The 23,041-nt window shown below is 48.2% G+C and overlaps 1 protein-coding gene across 3 annotated transcripts in view; it reads right to left on the bottom strand.

The window, feature by feature from the left end:
• Nucleotides 1-14,501, bottom strand: part of LOC137438937 (plexin-A1) — a 583,415-nt gene extending 568,914 nt beyond the window's left edge. For all 3 annotated transcript variants that reach the window (XM_068134429.2, XM_068134443.2, XM_068134436.2), the window contains exons 1-4: nucleotides 14,288-14,501; nucleotides 9,772-9,958; nucleotides 7,313-8,417; nucleotides 4,863-5,045 (exon numbers count right to left, since the gene is read on the bottom strand). In XM_068134429.2, the coding sequence (XP_067990530.2) occupies nucleotides 4,863-5,045; nucleotides 7,313-8,417; nucleotides 9,772-9,878 (1,395 nt within the window). In that variant the 5' untranslated portion in view covers nucleotides 9,879-9,958; nucleotides 14,288-14,501. The remainder of the gene's footprint in view (nucleotides 1-4,862; nucleotides 5,046-7,312; nucleotides 8,418-9,771; nucleotides 9,959-14,287) is intronic.
• Nucleotides 14,502-23,041: the final 8,540 nt, after the last annotated feature.

The raw sequence follows: 23,041 nt of genomic DNA, 5'->3' as shown, positions 1-23,041 counted from the left end.
GCATTGAGTGACAGTGAGGATTGAAAAGATGGGACTGGCTGATTGGTGAAGAGGACGGATGACATCAGAGCGGCACGGACAAAATACTAGTGCGGCAGACATTTTCTCTCTTGGGTCCGGACTTTGGTGGAGACGGTTGTGCGCCAACGATTCTCTCCATTTCTTCACGTTCTGGACCTCGGTGTGGGCGACAGTGTGCCGAGACCTTGCTGGGGATTGTGAGGAGGCCGAGTTGCGAACCAAGAGCTGGGAACGAGGAGCTGCGCAACAACTCCTGTTCACTTCATGCTCGACGAGGCCAAGAGTGAGAGGACGGCCGGTGAGGCCTAGCAGCATGCGGACGAGCGGACTGCGGCCTTCTTCCCTCCAATAATAGGGCCGGGTCCAGACTGTGCACTTGGGGCCGACGATTCTTGACGAGACCTCCCACAAGTGATCACAGCTAAGTGCATGAAATAACCACACACAGTTATTTTATATATCGTTATCTTTCCCTGTGTCCATGTTTGGGTCTGTTGTGGGAGCACTCCATATAGGAAATTTAGTTTCGCCGTGTTTTATTTTGTACCGGCATTTCTTTGAATAAACCTGTTATTTTTGTGCATTTTAAATCCGTTTTCGTTTGTTTTTTTCTTTGCGGCTTTGAGGACTGACAGTGGGATCCGTTCAGGTCAGTGCTTTTCAGCATCATCATCCTCCTTGCCCCTCCCCCCCTAACCCCCCCCCCCCCCCCCTCGCATGTATTAACTCTGCCACATTTTGAACCGAGTGCCTCGGAGTAAAGCTCGTTTGGCTATCCGTGCTACCCTAAGGTGATCACCAAGGGTAGTCACACGCCAATATATATATATATAATTTTTAGGTCCTTTTGTCAATTTTTGAGTCACCCCTTTATCAGGAAACCAGTCGTACAACCATTTTATTTTCATCCATAATTCGCAACATCGGTTGCACGAGGGGGGATGAAAATTTTCAGGCGACAAATGTCCCAGTCCAGTAATGAAAATAGACAATTATATATTGAAGGCAAGTTGCAAAAGTGATGGTGCTAGGTTCGAGTGCACGCTTTATTATTTATAAGTTGGAAATGTCTTGTTCGATCGTGATCAACGCTTTAATGGGAGTATTATCACATTACAGTAACAGGAATATTATCACATTCCAGTGTCAGTTAGTGGTCTCAATGTGCTCCATGCAAGAAAGAAAGATAACAAAGATTGACAGGAAAGATGAAGGAAAATGCTTTTCAAAAGAGAGAATGAAAAGATAGACCAAATGTGCTTGGTTCAATGGTTAAATTTGAGCAAATGTTACTCTTCTACAATCGAATTTGTGAAAAGCAAAAATTATATAATGAAAGCCAATGAAATAAAGTAGCCAGCTTCAGATACATCTTTATTTGCCCATGGGTTTGTAAACATCTGATTATTGTTGACGGTTCTGAGATAAATCACCTTGTAGTTGATGATCGAATCCAATCCGATGTCCATACTCTCTTTTCCAGAGAATCCATGCCGCCGAAGCAGTCTCAAGGCGTGGAATCACTGGGTAGGTTGCAATTGCCTTTCCCAGCGGTAGTCGGGGCAGGATTTTGGAATTTAACCAGGATGCTGAAAATAATGGCTTATTCTTGTGAAAGGAACCCTGGGGTGTTTAACGTCCACCGGTGAATACAAGCAGCACCTGGCAGATGGGACACCTGGCTTAACGTCTCTCGGAAAGATGGAGCAATCATTAATGCAACGCCTTGCCTGTAAAGCACATGGGTGATGGTTTGTAAAGTCAGGTCGGGAATCAAACCCAGACTCAGCAGCTCAAATGCGAGCGTACCACCTCCGAACGATCCTGCTCGCTCTAGCTGATGACGGCAATGAATTGAATTTTTTTTTTTTTTTGAAAGGGCATTTATGAATTCATATTTATGAATATGAGGAATGCATTTTTGAGTAAACTCTTATCTCCATATAATGCCGATCAATGAGCACATTGGATTTATCAAGTCATTAAGTCGGGTATCCCATCTCCTCAAAGTTATTAGATGTCCCTATGAGTAAGTAACTGGTATTTGAGGCTGTGAGAGGCAAACAGTGATGAAGCTACTTTGAGTGTCTGTTTACTTGGCTTGATCTCTTTGACATTCCTCGCTGAGCACACAGCTCATGATGCTGGAATTGCAGGTTCCAATCCCATATATCATGTTGGTTTCTCCATTCTTCACTAATAGCCTGGTAATTTATTAGCACCTTCAAATGTCATCATCCTGCAGGTGATATGTGTATTATCTCTCCCTGAGCCTTAGACACTGTAAAAAAAAAAAACAACTATGTGGCCATATAAATATCCCACAAAGAAGCATGCTTGTAAATTGCATGCTGAGAGAGATAATTCAAAAACATCCTTCCTGCTTGTGGTTGTATTAAAATGAGTCGACGTGGCTGGAAAGATAGGTTGAGCATTTTCGTCCAATCAGAGGTCAGGAAAGCTACTGTAAGATACTCATACTGGTCTTTGATTGCAGTAAATTGATGAAAAGGTATCCTAAGTCAGCCTTGCTGACGTTAACCCTTCGTCCGGGCAAAACGAGGGTCAATGCCAGAAAATCAGCTTAATGCTTCCCACGGTGGTCAGCATACCTTGATCAACGTCCTGTTGATTTCATCCATATAGTAAACCGGATATAAAACTGGATTCTGAGCCTAAAGATTTGCAGTGTTTCAAGTGGGAACTCTAAGCAGGCCAACAAAAAATTGTTTTCAATTTTACATTCAGATCAGTAACATTGAATAGATTACATTGAATCTTACTATTATAACAAGCGTTACGCCTAGGTCCTCCTTCGGTGAAGTGATGTGAGTTGACAAAGTGGAAGACGCAAGGCGGCCATCTTGGATTTTGACGTGGCGACCTAATTCTCAATAGCGTTCTCCCTTATGCATAGATACACCCACAAACCAGATAGAAGTTAGTAGTTCGTTTATTTTTCAAGATATTTCGCTCACAAGGTTCAGACATATATATGGTGGCGGCCATCTTGGATTTTGACGTGGCGACCCAATTTTCAATAGCGTTCTTCCTTATGCCTAGATACACCCACACACCAGATTAGAAGTTGGTACTTCGCTTATTTTTCAAGATATTCCGCTCACAAGTTTCAGACATACATGGTGTCAGACATACATGGCGGTGACCGTCTTGGATTTTGACGTGGGTTGCACCCACACACCAAATTCGAATTCGGTCCTTCGCTTACGCACGCACGCATGCACATACGCACGTACGCACGGACGGACACACGGATGGAGGGGAAAACCATAGTCCCTCTTTCGCTCCGCGGTGCGACGGGGGACAATAATGGAGCAAACGTGGGTGTCACCAAAACTCCAAAATGGACATTTAACAGTCCTTGGGCATATGTAGAGGATCCAAATGAAACAACTGACCAAATACAATATGGAATATCAGGAGGAACCCAAAAAGACAAAGATGGAGTCATCAGGAGGAACCTAGATAGGATTCGGTTTTTGGCTGCTACTCCTCTACCCGGTTATATCTCTGGTTCCAAGCCCAGTACTGGCATTAAGTGGCCATTCAAGGCCAGAAGATGAGCACATGCTTTAGCTTCACCCCAGTAGACGTACTCCAGCATGAAATCAGGCCCGAGCTGAGAAGAGTACTCCACCCGGAGGGCGGGGGTGCCCGCTAGTAGAATAGCAGGCTTTGATGGGCCTAATGGCCTCCTCCTGCGTCAGAGTTCCTTGTAAGCGAACTAATATTAGGGATGCAATCCTTCCAGGATGGATACCTATTGTGTTTTATTATTATTATTATAAAAGTTTTAAAGCAGGAAACCATAAGGTGACTTGTTATGTACCGGTATTTGCATTTTTGGGCCTAAAATAGTAACCAACCCCATTATAAGGTGTGTGGTATTCATAAAGTTATTTTAACGAGATGCTCAACAATAGTCCAATAAACAACAATAATTTTCCAAAATACGGAGTAAAGGTGTACATATCTTGTAAAAAAAGAAAAGAAAATCATTTCCTTAATAATTCTGTGCACTTGTATGTTTAAAAAATGGTAATTGGCATTACTTCGACTGGTGTGAGCATTCGATTTGCAAAACTTTTTTTTAAAGTTGGTAGCATACACGTCCGGACCTAAAATCATTCTGAGTCGCCTCATTTAACAAGGGAAGGGAATAATAGTCTACCATAGTGAGTGGACTCGCATCAAATGTAGACCAGACCAGGTGGAGTAGGCAGATTATCCCATACAGAATGTCATTAGTGAGCCAGGTAGGTTTTTCTACTGATATAACCTGATAGCGGGCTGGCGGTTGTCCTGAAATGAAATCGACTTCCTGAAGCTTAGAATCCAAACCCCGAATACTGCACTTTCCTTAAGAAGCTGGATTTGAACCCATAACCTCTGGTATACCTGTCCGGAATCTTCACTAACAAATCCCCACTGTACTCAATTTTGCACACCACTTGTGTTGCTAAAATACAACCAATAATTTATCACTTGCAAACCAACTAATTGGCCACAAAGGCCATGCCTAATTGTTTCTTTGTTCACTTTCTCTCAAACAAATAATGCATAAGCTTGCGATTTTAGCAGTCATGAGAAAATGTACAAAGAAAAACTACCTGGACAATACATACGTACAAATCACAATGTTATGTAAATCTCAATATAATTAATGCCGTTGTATAAAACTCCATCTTTACTTGGTAATTGTCCATAATAATTCGAAAGTATTTTTTTCCCAAAACAAATTTGCGCACGTTGCGGAAATTATCTGAGAGGGGGTGAGGTTATGAAGATGGTTATGGCTGAAGCATGAAACTCAAAGTTACCTTTTTGATGCTTCCTCGAGATGTACCGACGAAGATGACGGAATGGTTGTTGTAGATGTATGTTACAACCGACGTCATGCCGTCTGACAAATCCGATAGCAGGGCCGTACCTTTCACCTCAACCGACCCACCAAGGGGTTGATTTGTGTCCCAGCCGCAAAACTTGTCATCGATGATCACCAGCTACAAGAGAAAGCACCTATCTTCAAATGTTTGCAGAAAATTGTGTATCATGTTCTCAAATACTGATGTCTTAGTTTAGACTCTTGCCTTTCAGATCAGCTAAAGCCAGGAAGAGCGAGATGATAAGTTGTAAGCTGTGCCACCTAAGGTGGATGCAGGTTATGGTTTCACCCCTGTTTATCCGTTTGTCTATCTGTCTGTGACCAGGATATCTCAAAGTTATGGACTACTTCGGATGAGACTAGATTGACAGGTTGGGTGTGTGACAAGGACGAAATGATTCGATTTTGGTGAAGATATGGATCCGGATACTAGAATTCTTTAAGTGATTTTTCACCATTGAGAGATAGGACCAAACCGATATATAGCACGATATCTCAAAAAGTTATGGATGTATTCTAACTTTAGATAGCATGACATCTCAAAAAGTTATGGATGGATTCTAACTTTAGATAGCATGACATCTCAAAAAGTTATGGATGGATTCTAACTTTAGATAGCATGACATCTCAAAAAGTTATGGATGGATTCTAACTTTAGATAGCATGACATCTCAAAAAGTTATGGATGGATTCTAACTTTAGATAGCATGACATCTCAAAAAGTTATGGATGGATTCTAACTTTAGATAGCATGACATCTCAAAAAGTTATGGATGGATTCTAACTTTAGATAGCATGACATCTCAAAAAGTTATGGATGGATTCTAACTTTAGATAGCATGACATCTCAAAAAGTTATGGATGGATTCACACGAAATTTGATAGACAGGTTGGGTGTGTGATAAGGACGATTCAATGGATTTTGGTGAATATTCAAATACGAATCTGGATATGAGAATGTTTTAAGGGATTCTTCACCATTGGGAGATCGGGCCAAAATGATATACTGTCCAGTATGATATTTCAAACAGGTATGGATGGATTTGGACGAAACTTGGTGGATGAGTTGGGTATGTGAAAAGAACAACCTGTTTAGATTTTGGAGGTCTGGGTCTATATTGAGAAGAAGGGAGGATTGTGGATCCTGCCCATCATTTGGATACAAAAGATAAACTGTTCAGCCTGATGGAGATATGCACTCTACCAAGTGCCATTGTAGTGTTTGTTGTTAATAAAATGGTGCACAGGAAGTGCCCTTAGCTTTAAGCTATCAGCCTGGGTTTGATTCTCAATCTACTGTCTTGGTGCTTTCCAGGCTGGTCATCCCTTTAAATGTGACATCCCTCACAAAATGTGACGTCTCAGCCTCATAAAACTGTTCCTCCTGACTAATTTCCTACCATATTCAGTCAAACATCAGGCCTGACCAGCTGGCTCGTCAAAGTTTTTGGCCAAAGCATGAAATAATTTGGAAAACACCCAACCCCTCAATAATGTGGACTTAATTGGGGACATTAAAGAAGTATAAGTAGTAGTAGTAGTAGTAGTAGTACCAGCAATGATTTATGAATTAAAGAATACTATTTATCTCAAGAGTGATACAATTTAGGGATAATTCAAAATGCCTTAAACTGTTGCCTTTCTCTTTATATTTTAAAAGGACTATTCTATTTTCTTAAAGTAAACCTGCAATTGGTAAATCCTGGAAATGTATGAAATAGGAGGAAAAGCAAAAGTAATTTCAATTGAAATATGGTACATATGATGTTTGACCAATTTTTTTTGTCAATCACAATAAGAAGTCACCTTGCTCATAATTTAAAGATCTCAACGAGAAAACTTGACACAGCTCTTCAGAAGTGTGAATAGCAATGCTATAAAAGTCAACTTCCATATCGCACATGCCAGATTAGGGAAATTGAGAAATTGAATATGGAGAAGAAGAGGAGATGATTCTGGAGAAGTGGAGTTTGGTGAATTATAGGAAGAATGGAGGGAGTGGGAGATAGAAGGGAAAGGAAGTTGCAAGGAGAGGAGTAAGAGGAACAGTAGAGAGGACACACGTGTATTGTTTGGGAGACGAAGAAGGTGAAGACTTTCTGTGAAGACTATTTGAGACTTGTTAAAATATTTTACAACATAGGCTATGAAGTCAAATGAGGTCGAACGTTTTATAGACGAATTAGGGGTTACACGGGTGGTGTGATGAACTAACAGCCTGAAGAAGCAACAACAAAGAATGGCACCAGATGTGGTTTTGAACATAAAGAGAGGGTTTAAATCAATAATTATCACCTCAAACAGGTGTTGATTGTGGAGGCAAAAACAAGTGAACTTGTACACGAACAGGCATTTCATTAACACAAGAAAACAGAGCTAACTCACGGATGAGAGGCAACGCATATCCTTGTTGAGGTTCCAGCTCAATTGCAGACGCCCCTCTCCACGATAGCAGCTACGTATGCGCTCGGTTATGCTCCGATCTATGTCGCGCAATGCAAACATGCAAAGCACCGATGAACGCGGCACCATGTGCCGGTTCTCCCGGTCGCGTGCCATCACAGCAAACAGCACGTCGTCGCGTTCGGAAATGCCAAGCCGCTTGGCCATCAGTGGGTCTGGCCTTGCCAACACAGCCGCCTCCATCATTGTGTATTCTATGCCATCTTTTTGGCACATCACCGGGAGTTCTACATACGAATAGAACTTGGAGTCAGTGAGACAAAGACGCACAATTTTTGATGAAAAGTGTGCGCCCCTGCTACTTGCATCACCTCCACCCCAGACCGCTGGCCTCGTGTGAGGCTGCAGCGTCAGAAAGTAAGCAAAGGCCCCACTGTGGAAGCCATAGATGTAAAATATGTCAAAGTTTGGGAATGATGCAAGGGTGTCAGATGGAATTTTGAGTTGCGAGGACACAAATTCATTGTGATAGATGAAATCAAACATTTCTGAGTCTTCCGCATCTTCGGTCAATTTGCGCGCAGACAGTGTTGGAAAGTAATCAACTCGTCCTCCAACGGGGGTCCCAACATACAGCACATGCTGCCCATCACGGTTTACCCCTCTTTCTTCACCGATATCACTCGGCACCACAAATGCTACCATGGTCCCACTTTCGTTGACACTTGACAGGTAATGTTCAGCACGATGCATTGGTTCTCCCAACTTAAACAAGTCGTCTGGCTTGAGAAGCTGGCAAACACCTTGAAAAACACTACCACAGGCCAAAAGCCGGTCCGTAGTGTGGTCGAGCATCAACAGCTTGTTCACATTAATGGTGGAGACCAGGCCCTGAGGGCAGGCTTCCACCATCGGTGGCGGATAGCATGCCGGGTTGTCACGGACGGGTCCCGTCTCGTGCGAGCGTGCCAGCTCAAGCCGTGATGAAAGTTGGTAGATGCGGTTCACCGCACCAACATACACGGTCCCTGTGTATGGGTGCACCACCAAGTGGTTGAGTGGCCAGTTGGATTGCTCTGTGGGGAACCTATATATGAAGAAAAAAAGAAACGGTTCAACCCACAGCTCTTACCAAGACTGATCAAACTTTTGTACAACTGGAAAACTTCAATACAGAGGTTAGAAAATCCAGATTACTACCGATGAAGAGCGTTCAAAAAGTTCAACGAATGAGATGCAATATTCCAACATGGGAATGTTTTTACTTTACTTTTTTATTATACAGCAGAGGTATGCATAATCTCTCTATATTATAAAAGAAAGTTTTTCTTTGTTTGTCTGCGCAAGCTAATCTCCTGGACGGTGAAAGATAGGAGGAAACCTCCAATACAAAAAAATGTCGGGACGGGCCCCGGGAAGGTTTTAGGCTAGGTGGCGAGGCCGGTCGAGGCCCACCTCGGCCGGGCTGGGCCCATTTCGCAATTAAAAGCTGAGCTGAATTATAGTAGTCAATCTTCTACGGCTGCAAGTAAAAGCTGAATTATAGTAGTAAATTCATTCAAAAAGAACTAAAAATGTCGGGACGGGCCCCGAGAAGGTTATAGGTTAGGTGGCGAGGCCGGTCGAGGCCCACATCGGCGGGCTGGGCCCATTTCGTAATTAAAAGCTGAGCTGAATTATAGTAGTCAATCTTCTACGGCTGCAAGTAAAAGCTGAATTATAGTAGTAAATTCATTCAAAAAAAAACCGGGCAACGCCGGGTGCTTTCGGCTAGTCTGCTATATAAGAGAGCTGTTGGTCTGTCTGTGTGTCTGTGTCGCCATTTTTCTCAGAGATGGCTGAACGGATCTTCATCAAACTTTCAGAGGTTCATCACTGAGTGCTTGGGAGTGTTTTAGGCAAACCAAAAAAAAATCTGAAATAAAAAAGTCAGTTTTTTGGATCAAATAAATAAATAAAAAAAATAAAAATCGCTCAATAATGCCTAGGCCTTTAAAAAAAATTAATGACAGTTATATACAAGTACACATTCCACCCCCACCCCACCCGGCAACGCCGGGTAATCCTGCTCGTTAGTAATAAAATGTATAAATATATTTACTATTTACATGTACACACCATTATACTTTTTGAAGTGCCTTGGAGCATTGTGTGTATGTTGTGCTGTGTAACCAAGAACAACGGTATTCCATGCAGTTTTGGACAGTCTTGAATATTATGTGGCAAAAAACGAGTGACGCAAATTATTTGCTCCTAATCTGAACAGCACAATTGTCACACCATCATTCTGCAAGCTTCAGCATCACATTAAAATTTTCCTGCATAATCACAATGCCAGAACTGCTAAAGGATTCATTCGAACTGAATTAAAGCCGCTTTGTTGCTTAGGAGAGCAGATAGGTGGCAGGCAATGAAATGCAGTCTTGGGTTCCTCGCCTTACCTGATGACGTGCCCTTTGGCACAGATGCAGATGAGGTGCAGAAGCAGAGCGGCGAGGCTGCACAGAGAGCGTCGCCCTGCATGGGCCAGCGGTGGTCTCCGCCGCATCCTTGGTCCACCTCCACCCTTGCTGCTTCCTCTCCGCACCGGTTCGTGTTTAGTGCTTATACGTTGGGGTGGTGGCTTGCCTGTGGTTACAAACAGGAAGTGGACAAAGGACAGACGTTCTATGGACTTGTATATTTTCAAATCAATTATGCTGTATATCTGAAGTGCTGGCTTCAGGTTTCATCACGAACAAAGTGTTGAGGAAAAGACTTGTGGTGCAGTAAAAAAAAACATCCCATGTTAATTTCATCGGAATATTTCATTGGGTTGCAGTCAAGCCTCTACAAAGAACACATCATGTGCAAATCCAAGCACTCCAAGATTCAGAAATGAAAAATTGGACTTAAAAAAAAAACACCTTTCGAGGCCATTTTTCCCGGCAGAGCAGGTGTTGGCCTTTTTTGGGCATCGTGGTCCCCTTTTTGAAGCAATGTTTTATGGCCGGATGCCCTTCCTGACGCCAACCCTGTTAGTCGCCTCTTGCAGCACACAGGGAATTACCAGTGAGCTGGTACTCAATTTGCCGACCTCGGAAAGATGACAGGATGAGTCAACCCCCCTGGCGTTAATTCAGCGATCGACCGGGATTCGAACCCAGGATCCTCGGATCCCAAGCCGGCACCTGAACCGCTAAGCCAACACAAATGAAAAAATGGATTGAGAAAGAGAAATAGCATCACAACTTCAGGCTGGGTCACAGCAGTATTTGAAGATGAGCGAGGAGATTTTGTTGAAGTTACAACTGCTAGTTGATCAGACTTGGTGGTGCAGTGGTTGGAGTGTCCGTAGTTAAACCCCCGTCCGAGTCATTCTAAAGACTTTAAAAATGGTACTTGCTGCTTCCTTGTCTTACAAAGGATCGATGGTAGTACCTACGCTCTGCAAGGAGTATGGTACATCAACAAAACTGCTAGTTCAAGTCAATCTGACAATATGGACCGAGAGACACGAAAGATGCGATACAACTTGAACGGATGCACAGGCATCCGATGATATGCTGTAACGAACAAGGATTTCAATGACGCTCACAGGTAAATTGGACGAAGCAACAACCTCTAAAATGCATAACGTCCTTGAGCAGGTGTTTCTTGGACTCGGATTCAAGTGCTGAGCTTTGAAGAATCATTAGCGAGACTCGATGGGACGTGGCCGTTGAACCGTGCTGCTATGGAGGATGCGGAGCGCTCGTGTGATTGCCCGCTTTCCCAAATCGGTGTACATGGCGAATAGGGAAAAGGAATGCAGCGCCGCCAGGTAGGGACAGGATACTATTCGGAGACGTCGTCAGCTCGTCCATCAGGTGCTCCACCGTCGTGGCGTTGCCAGGGCTCCGTTAAGGAGGCGGCGACGCGTCCGGAGAAGCGGCGACACGTCCGGGGACGCGGCTCCACACCGACTTGCCTTTTCAAACAACACTATCGCATCTGCGCAGCTTGTCTCACACGAAAGCGGCTCGTAAATTCCCAGGTACGCCGCTGACAAGGCCGTTTACCGTACCGCACATGGCAATGGTGGGTTTTTTTTTCTATCCCTGTATTTATCTCCCAAGACTGGTTGTGGGCTTAAGCTTTTACAGACAAACTCGTCCGTTGTGCATTATCCCACTGACTGCAAGCCATCTTTTTACAACTGCAAGAATCGTTACCACCTTCTCGTTATTCCAATTTTCCTCGTACTTAAAGCTCACTCGTAAACGGTTCATATACATCTGGTGCTTCTAGGACAATGGAATTAGGAGGCGTCGATGTCCGTGTGCGCAAATTGCAAGGACATTGGACGACAACGGGGATCTTGAAACGTGTGGCCATCGCATCCTGAAGCAACTTGTTCCCCTTGGTTCTCTCTTCTCTCTAATATATGCGGCATCGGTCATGGGCTGTTGTCCACTAATAAAGACCCTTACTCAAAACCTGAGTGGAGGACATTGTGCCGTGGAGTCTGTGCATGATGGGTTGTCCTGCTTAGTGTTGCCATGTGAAGCCAGCGCTCATGACGACAGGAACCCGGGTTCAAATCCCATGTACGATGTCAATTGCTTTGTCCGTTGCCTTTGTCTAAGGAGCACAAGGAGATTGTTTGTAAGGGGCATGTTACTTATCAAGGAGCATAAATTACTAAATTAAAGGGAGTACGAGGCAAAATGAGTGTACTTGTCTGTACTATGGGCAAGGTGACAGGTAGGGACTCCCTGCACCCCCCATACGAGTGAATAGGTAAACATGGACCCCTGTGCCCCCTATACGAGTGAATAGGTAAACATGGACCTCCTGCACCCCCCTATACAAGTGAATAGGTAAACATGGACCCAATTCGCCCCCTTATATGAGTGAATAGGTAAACACGGACCCCCTGTTCCCCCTATACGAATGAATAGGTAAACACGGACCCTCTGCGCCCCCTATACGAGTGAATAGGTAAACATGGACCCCCTGCACCCCCTATATGAGTGAATAGGAAAACATGGACCCCCTGCACCTCCCCTATACGAGTGAATAGGTAAACATGGACCCCCTATACGAGTGAATAGGTAAACATGGACTCCCTGAGCCTCCCATACGAGTGAGAAGGTAAACATGGACCCCTGCACCCCTTATACGAGTGAATAGGTAAACATGGACCACCTGCACCTCCCCTATATGAGTGAATAGGTAAACATGGACTCCCTGTGCCCCCCTCCCCTTTTCAGTGCACCCATGAATGTCATTGTAAGTCCTGTAAAGGTACATTGCTGTCACTTTGCCATGAATGCAGTTAACGACTAAGATCCACTGTGACCTCTGTGAGTGAACCTTAGATCGCAATGAAACAGGTGTGCTTTGAAAACACCAATGTTTTCCTTGACTGCACAGAATGCAAACTACAACAGCCACATCGACTCCTCCCTTTCCCATGAAGATTCTCATAATTGAGTTGGAGGGAAGCGCAGTACCAAAAAGGTCTTCACCTTTGTACGATCTCTGGCGTATGGAGAAGACCGTCAGTCGAGGTGGGGAAGGATGTGGATAAAACAAAACATTTTAAAAATATATAAAAACAGCGAAGGACCACCGGGAGACCCTCAGGCGCGGTCCCGCACAGCGTAACCCGCGCGCGGCGTCCTTTCCCCTTCCAGCTGCTCGCAAAAGTGCCATTACCGCGAGGTAATCATCTCCCGCGCTCCCGGGGGAAAGTATCGCGAACGTGCGAAGCCCCTTAATACGTTTTCGACCTCAGTAACGATCGCGCGAGCGATTAAGAACGCGACCGACGCTTGATGAAGCGGCGCCTTGAGCAGGGGGTGGCGCACCTTCCGTGCAGGACGCCACCTCCCGGGGAGCGCGACAACACCCGGACGTTTGCAGAGACCGGCGATCGATAAACGACGCACACGATCCGCGGCCTTGGGTCGGTGGTCCACGCAGCTCCCGCGAATGTTCCGACGTCGCTCCGGTGGAGGGTCTATGGGCTCGGAATGGAGGGTCCATCAGGCTCGGGTCGAGCGTCCGGGGTCGCTCCGGTAGAGGGTCTATCGGGCTCCGAATGGAGGGTCTATCGGGTGTGGCTCGAGCGTCCGGGGTCGCTCCTGTAGAGGGTCTATGGGGCTCGGAATGGAGGGTCTATCAGGCTCGGGTCGAGCGCCCGGAGTCGCTGCAGTGGAGGGTCTATTGGGCTCGGGTCGAGCTCCCGGAGTCGCTGCAGTGGAGGGTCTATTGGGCGAGGGTCGAGCTCCCGGGGTCGCTGCAGTGGAGGGTCTATTGGGTGAGGGTCGAGCTCCCGGGGTCGCTCCGGTAGAGGGTCTATCGGGCTCGGAATGGAGGGTCTATCGGGCGCGGGTCGAACGTCCGGGGTCGCTCCGCTCCGGTAGAGGGTCTATCGGGCTCCGAATGGAGGGACTATCGGGCGCGAGTCGAGCATCCGGAGTCGCTCCGGTGGAGGGTCTATGGGGCGCGGGTCGAGCTCCCTTGGTCGCTCCGGTGGAGGGTCTATTGGGCAAGGGTCGAGCTCCCGGGGTCGCTGCAGTGGAGGGTCTATTGGGCGCGGGTCGAGCTCCCGGGGTCGCTCCGGTAGAGGGTCTATGGGGTTCGGATCGATCGAGCAGCATCGCGTGGGATCCACGTGCGGCGCTTTGAATGTCCGCGCGGTTTTCGCAGCTCCGCGCAGGTGCACGTTTAGCCCAATCATTCGAACTTCCTTCCCTTTCGATGACGTTTTAAAAGTGCAAAACAATTATTTTTGAACGGGAGACGGTTCGTGCAATCGCTCTTTCTCTGCCGTCACGAAGCCCCCGCTCCAGTGACCGTTAGCTGCTCCATCGGAGTGCAATTAGCCCATTGCGAGACGCGTCGCGCGTTTCCCGTCGGCACAAATCGCTCGGCCTTCGCGCTCTTCCCTGTACGGAGATGGGTAACGTCGAGCAGGTGCGCGCCTACCTTCCGTCCGGTGGTGCACGAGCACGCCGGATCGAGCAGCGAGGCGATCGGTGTGGCCGCCCGCGCTTCCCGGCGGCAGCCCAAAACGGTGCGTGCGGAGCGACGCTGCGGCGCATTGGTCGGGCGGAGGATGTTGAACAGGAGGTTGGGAGTGCCGGCGATGCGGAGGGTGTGGGATCGGGGAGGGGATGGAGGACACAGAAAGGTGGGACTGATGGGGGAGTGAATAGGTAAAGAGGAAGAAGAAGCCCCGGTCAGGTTAGGGTGGGGGGATTCCGGCGCACACGTACACACAGACCACGTGCACGAGGCGTCCCTCCAATAAATCAGGCTCAGGAATCATGGGTGAGCGCTGGGAGAGGAGGAGAGCGTTATATAGAGATCGCCGCCTCCTCACTCCCCTCGTTCTCGGTCCCGCGTGAGGGGTCGATCCCGCTGCTGCGTTAAAACGCCTCACGCCGCGTCTTGCTCCTCCCGGCATCGACCGCTGATTTGTGACGCTGCCAACGAACGCGGCTTTGTGACTGCACTCCGATGGAATCATTATCTGAGGCGCGCTCACAAACTCCGAGCAGAGACCCCGTACAGCGCGCCCACGCGTCCAGCTGCGGGGCGAGGACCCCGCGACGCATCCGGACCGACGATGCACGAAGCACCCCGAGGTTATCACAAACATTCGCAAGAAGAAAGGGCAAACTCGACCCGCCGACGAATAATAATGACGCGAAACCTGCGGGAGAAACCCGCGAGAAGATGAGAGAGAGATCGCGACAAAGACGGAGAGAGGAAGAGTGATGGTCGATGAACAAAAGCGTGTTTGTCATAATGATATTGTGGCCTTGTAAGGGCGACGTTAATGCGATCGCTTTAAGGACATTACCCGCCGCAGATATTGAATTAAGGTGCGGCTGGACAGGGCAACGGGCTGTGGGCCCGCGGGGCAGCAAATCCCAACGCCAATCACCCAATCCATGAACACAATCACCATCCACAACACCACCCCCACCCAATCACCCAATCCATGAACACAATCACCCTCCACAACACCACCCCCACCCAATCCATGAACACAATCACCCTCCACAACACCACCCCCACCCAATCCATGAACACAATCACCCTCCACAACACCACCCCCACCCACCCAATCACCCAATCCATGAACACAATCACCCTCCACAACACCACCCCCACCCAATCACCCAATCCATGAACACAATCACCATCCACAACACCACCCCCACCCAATCACCCAATCCATGAACACAATCACCATCCACAACACCACCACCCAATCACCCTATCCATGAACACAATCACCATCCACAACGCCATCCCCACCCAATCACCCAATCCATGAACACAATCACCATCCACAACACCACCACCCAATCACCCTATCCATGAACACAATCACCCTCCACAACACCATCCCCACCCAATCACCCAATCCATGAACACAATCACCCTCCACAACACCACCACCCAATCACCCTATCCATGAACACAATCACCATCCACAACACCATCCCCACCCAATCACCCAATCCATGAACACAATCACCCTCCACAACACCACCCCCACCCAATCACCCAATCCATGAACACAATCACCATCCACAACACCATCCCCACCCAATCACCCAATCCATGAACACAATCACCCTCCACAACACCACCCCCACCCAATCCATGAACACAATCACCATCCACAACACCACCCCCACCCAATCACCCTATCCATGAACACAATCACCCTCCACAACACCATCCCCACCCAATCACCCAATCCATGAACACAATCACCCTCCACAACACCACCCCCACCCAATCACCCAATCCATGAACACAATCACCATCCACAACACCACCCCCACCCAATTACCCAATCCATGAACACAATCACCATCCACAACACCACCCCCACCCAATCACCCAATCCATGAACACAATCACCCTCCACAACACCACCAACCCAATCACCCAATCCATGAACACAATCACCCTCCACAACACCACCCCCACCCAATCACCCAATCCATGAACACAATCACCCTCCACAACACCACCCCCACCCAATCACCCAATCCATGAACACAATCACCCTCCACAACACCTCCCCCACCCAATCACCCAATCCATGAACACAATCACCCTCCACAACACCATCCCCACCCAATCACCGAATCCATGAACACAATCACCATCCACAACACCACCCCCACCCAATCACCCAATCCATGAACACAATCACCCTCCACAACACCTCCCCCACCCAATCACCCAATCCATGAACACAATCACCCTCCACAACTCCACCCCCACCCAATCACCCAATCCATTAACACAATCACCCTCCACAACACCACCCCCACCCAATCACCCAATTCATTAACACAATCACCCTCCACAACACCACCCCCACCCAATCACCCAATCCATGAACACAATCACCCTCCACAACACCATCCCCACCCAATCACCCAATCCATGAACACAATCACCCTCCACAACACCACCCCCACCCAATCACCCAATCCATGAACACAATCACCCTCCACAACACCACCCCCACCCAATCACCCAATCCATGAACACAATCACCCTCCACAACACCACCCCCACCCAATCACCCAATCCATGAACACAATCACCCTCCACAACACCACCCCCACCCAATCACCCAATCCATGAACACAATCACCCTCCACAACACCACCCCCACCCAATCACCCAATCCATGAACACAATCACCCTCCACAACACCACCCCCACCCAATCACCCAATCCATGAACACAATCACCCTCCACAACACCATCCCCACCCAATCACCCAATCCATGAACACAATCACCCTCCACAACACCACCCCCACCCAATCACCCAATCCATGAACACAATCACCCTCCACAACACCATCCCCACCCAATCACCCAATCCATGAACACAATCACCCTCCACAACACCACCCCCACCCAATCACCCAATCCATGAACACAATCACCATCCACAACACCATCCCCACCCAATTACCCAATCCATGAACACAATCACCATCCACAACACCATCCCCACCCAATCACCCAATCCATGAACAGAATCACCCTCGACAACACCACCCCCACCCATTCACCCAATCCATGAACACAATCACCATCCACAACACCATCCCCACCCAATTACCCAATCCATGAACAGAATCACCCTCCACAACACCACCCCCACCCATTCACCCAATCCATGAACACAATCACCATCCACAACACCATCCCCACCCAATTACCCAATCCATGAACAGAATCACCCTCCACAACACCACCCCCACCCAATCACCCAATCCATGAACACAATCACCCTCCACAACACCATCCCCACCCAATCACCCAATCCATGAACACAATCACCCTCCACAACACCACCCCCACCCATTCACCCAATCCATGAACACAATCACCATCCACAACACCATCCCCACCCAATTACCCAATCCATGAACAGAATCACCCTCCACAACACCACCCCCACCCAATCACCCAATCCATGAACACAATCACCCTCCACAACACCATCCCCACCCAATCACCCAATCCATGAACACAATCACCCTCCACAACACCACCCCCACCCAATCACCCAATCCATGAACACAATCACCCTCCACAACACCACCAACCCAATCACCCAATCCATGAACAGAATCACCCTCCACAACACCACCCCCACCCAATCACCCAATCCATGAACACAATCACCCTCCACAACACCATCCCCACCCAATCACCCAATCCATGAACACAATCACCATCCACAACACCATCCCCACCCAATCACCCAATCCATGAACACAATCACCCTCCACAACACCACCCCCACCCAATCACCCAATCCATGAACACAATCACCCTCCACAACACCATCCCCACCCAATCACCCAATCCATGAACACAATCACCATCCACAACACCATCCCCACCCAATCACCCAATCCATGAACACAATCACCCTCCACAACACCATCCCCACCCAATCACCCAATCCATGAACACAATCACCCTCCACAACACCACCCCCACCCAATCACCCAATCCATGAACACAATCACCCTCCACAACACCACCCCCACCCATTCACCCAATCCATGAACACAATCACCCTCCACAACACCACCCCCACCCAATCACCCAATCCATGAACACAATCACCATCCACAACACCATCCCCACCCAATCACCCAATCCATGAACACAATCACACACCACAACACCACCCCCACCCAATCACCCAATCCATGAACACAATCACCCTCCACAACACCACCCCCACCAATTCACCCAATCCATGAACACAATCACCATCCACAACACCACCCCCACCCAATCACCCAATCCATGAACACAATCACCCTCCACAACACCACCCCCACCCAATCACCCAATCCATGAACACAATCACCATCCACAACACCACCCCCACCCAATCACCCAATCCATGAACACAATCACCATCCACAACACCACCCCCACCCAATCACCCAATCCATGAACACAATCACCATCCACAACACCACCCCCACCCAATCACCCAATCCATGAACACAATCACCATCCACAACACCACCCCCACCCAATCACCCAATCCATGAACACAATCACCCTCCACAACACCACCCCCACCCAATTACCCAATCCATGAACACAATCACCATCCACAACACCACGAACCCAATCACCCAATCCATGAACACAATCACCCTCCACAACACCATCCCCACCCAATCACCCAATCCATGAACACAATCACCCTCCACAACACCATCCCCACCCAATCACCCAATCCATGAACACAATCACCATCCACAACACCACCCCCACCCAATCACCCAATCCATGAACACAATCACCATCCACAACACCACCCCCACCCAATCACCCAATCCATGAACACAATCACCATCCACAACACCACCCCCACCCAATCACCCAATCCATGAACACAATCACCCTCCACAACACCATCCCGACCCAATCACCCAGTCCATGAACACAATCACCCTCCACAACACCACCCCCACCCAATCACCCAATCCATGAACACAATCACCATCCACAACACCATCCACACCCAATTACCCAATCCATGAACATAATCACCCTCCACAACACCACCCCCACCCAATCACCCAATCCATGAACACAATCACCATCCACAACACCATCCCCACCCAATCACCCAATCCATGAACACAATCACCATCCACAACACCACCCCCACCCAATCACCCAATCCATGAACACAATCACCATCCACAACACCACCCCCACCCAATCACCCAATCCATGAACATAATCACCCTCCACAACACCATCCCCACCCAATCACCCAATCCATGAACACAATCACCATCCACAACACCATCCCCACCCAATCACCCAATCCATGAACACAATCACCCTCCACAACACCATCCCCACCCAATCACCCAATCCATGAACACAATCACCCTCCACAACACCACCCCCACCCAATCACCCAATCCATGAACACAATCACCCTCGACAACACCACCCCCACCCATTCACCCAATCCATGAACACAATCACCATCCACAACACCATCCCCACCCAATTACCCAATCCATGAACACAATCACCATCCACAACACCATCCCCACCCAATCACCCAATCCATGAACACAGTCACCCTCCACAACACCATCCCCACCCAATCACCCAATCCATGAACACAATCACCCTCCACAACACCATCCCCACCCAATCACCCAATCCATGAACACAATCACCCTCCACAACACCATCCCCACCCAATCACCCAATCCATGAACATAATCACCCTCCACAACACCACCCCCACCCAATTACCCAATCCATGAACACAATCACCCTCGACAACACCACCCCCACCCATTCACCCAATCCATGAACACAATCACCATCCACAACACCACCCCCACCCAATCACCCAATCCATGAACACAATCACCATCCACAACACCACCCCCACCCAATCACCCAATCCATGAACACAATCACCATCCACAACACCACCCCCACCCAATCACCCAATCCATGAACACAATCACCCTCCACAACACCATCCCCACCCAATCACCCAATCCATGAACACAATCACCATCCACAACACCATCCACACCCAATTACCCAATCCATGAACACAATCACCATCCACAACACCATCCCCACCCAATTACCCAATCCATGAACACAATCACCCTCCACAACACCATCCCCACCCAATCACCCAATCCATGAACACAATCACCATCCACAACACCACCCCCACCCAATCACCCAATCCATGAACACAATCACCCTCCACAACACCACCCCCACCCAATTACCCAATCCATGAACACAATCACCCTCCACAACACCATCCCCACCCAATCACCCAATCCATGAACATAATCACCCTCCACAACACCACCCCCACCCAATTACCCAATCCATGAACACAATCACCATCCACAACACCATCCCCACCCAATTACCCAATCCATTAACACAATCACCATCCACAACACCACCCCCACCCAATTACCCAATCCATGAACACAATCACCCTCCACAACACCATCCCCACCCAATTACCCAATCCATGAACACAATCACCCTCCACAACACCACCCCCACCCAATTACCCAATCCATGAACACAATCACCATCCACAACACCATCCCCACCCAATCACCCAATCCATGAACACAATCACCCTCCACAACACCACCCCCACCCAATTACCCAATCCATGAACACAATCACCCTCCACAACACCATCCCCACCCAATTACCCAATCCATGAACACAATCACCCTCCACAACACCACCCCCACCCAATTACCCAATCCATGAACACAATCACCCTCCACAACACCACCCCCACCCAATTACCCAATCCATGAACACAATCACCCTCCACAACACCATCCCCACCCAATTACCCAATCCATGAACACAATCACCCTCCACAACACCATCCCCACCCAATCACCCAATCCATGAACACAATCACCATCCACAACACCATCCCCACCCAATTACCCAATCCATGAACACAATCACCCTCCACAACACCATCCCCACCCAATCACCCAATCCATGAACACAATCACCATCCACAACACCATCCCCACCCAATTACCCAATCCGTGAACATAATCACCCTCCACAACACCACCCCCACCCAATCACCCAATCCATGAACACAATCACCATCCACAACACCACCCCCACCCAATCACCCAATCCATGAACACAATCACCCTCCACAACACCATCCCCACCCAATCACCCAATCCATGAACACAATCACCATCCACAACACCATCCACACCCAATTACCCAATCCATGAACACAATCACCATCCACAACACCATCCACACCCAATTACCCAATCCATGAACACAATCACCATCCACAACACCACCCCCACCCAATCACCCAATCCATGAACACAATCACCATCCACAACACCACCAACCCAATCACCCAATCCATGAACACAATCACCATCCACACCCAATTACCCAATCCATGAACACAATCACCATCCACAACACCATCCCCACCCAATCACCCAATCCATGAACATAATCACCCTCCACAACACCACCCCCACCCAATTACCCAATCCATGAACACAATCACCATCCACAACACCATCCCCACCCAATTACCCAATCCATGAACACAATCACCATCCACAACACCACCCCCACCCAATTACCCAATCCATGAACACAATCACCATCCACAACACCACCCCCACCCAATTACCCAATCCATGAACACAATCACCCTCCACAACACCATCCCCACCCAATTACCCAATCCATGAACACAATCACCCTCCACAACACCATCCCCACCCAATCACCCAATCCATGAACACAATCACCCTCCACAACACCATCCCCACCCAATCACCCAATCCATGAACACAATCACCATCCACAACACCACCCCCACCCAATTACCCAATCCATGAACACAATCACCATCCACAACACCATCCCCACCCAATTACCCAATCCATGAACACAATCACCATCCACAACACCATCCCCACCCAATTACCTAATCCATGAACACAATCACCCTCCACAACACCACCCCCACCCAATTACCCAATCCATGAACACAATCACCATCCACAACACCATCCACACCCAATTACCCAATCCATGAACACAATCACCATCCACAACACCACCCCCACCCAATCACCCAATCCATGAACACAATCACCATCCACAACACCACCAACCCAATCACCCAATCCATGAACACAATCACCATCCACACCCAATTACCCAATCCATGAACACAATCACCATCCACAACACCATCCCCACCCAATCACCCAATCCATGAACATAATCACCCTCCACAACACCACCACCACCCAATTACCCAATCCATGAACACAATCACCATCCACAACACCATCCCCACCCAATTACCCAATCCATGAACACAATCACCATCCACAACACCACCCCCACCCAATTACCCAATCCATGAACACAATCACCATCCACAACACCACCCCCACCCAATTACCCAATCCATGAACACAATCACCCTCCACAACACCATCCCCACCCAATTACCTAATCCATGAACACAATCACCCTCCACAACACCATCCCCACCCAATCACCCAATCCATGAACACAATCACCATCCACAACACCATCCCCACCCAATTACCTA

Source organism: Myxine glutinosa, chromosome 1 (genome assembly GCF_964187855.1).
Source record: "Myxine glutinosa chromosome 1, kmMyxGlut1.1, whole genome shotgun sequence".
Taxonomy (NCBI): Eukaryota; Metazoa; Chordata; class Myxini; order Myxiniformes; family Myxinidae; genus Myxine; species Myxine glutinosa.
The sequence above is the reverse complement of the archived record's forward strand: the minus strand, read 5'-3'. Positions and strand labels throughout refer to the sequence as shown.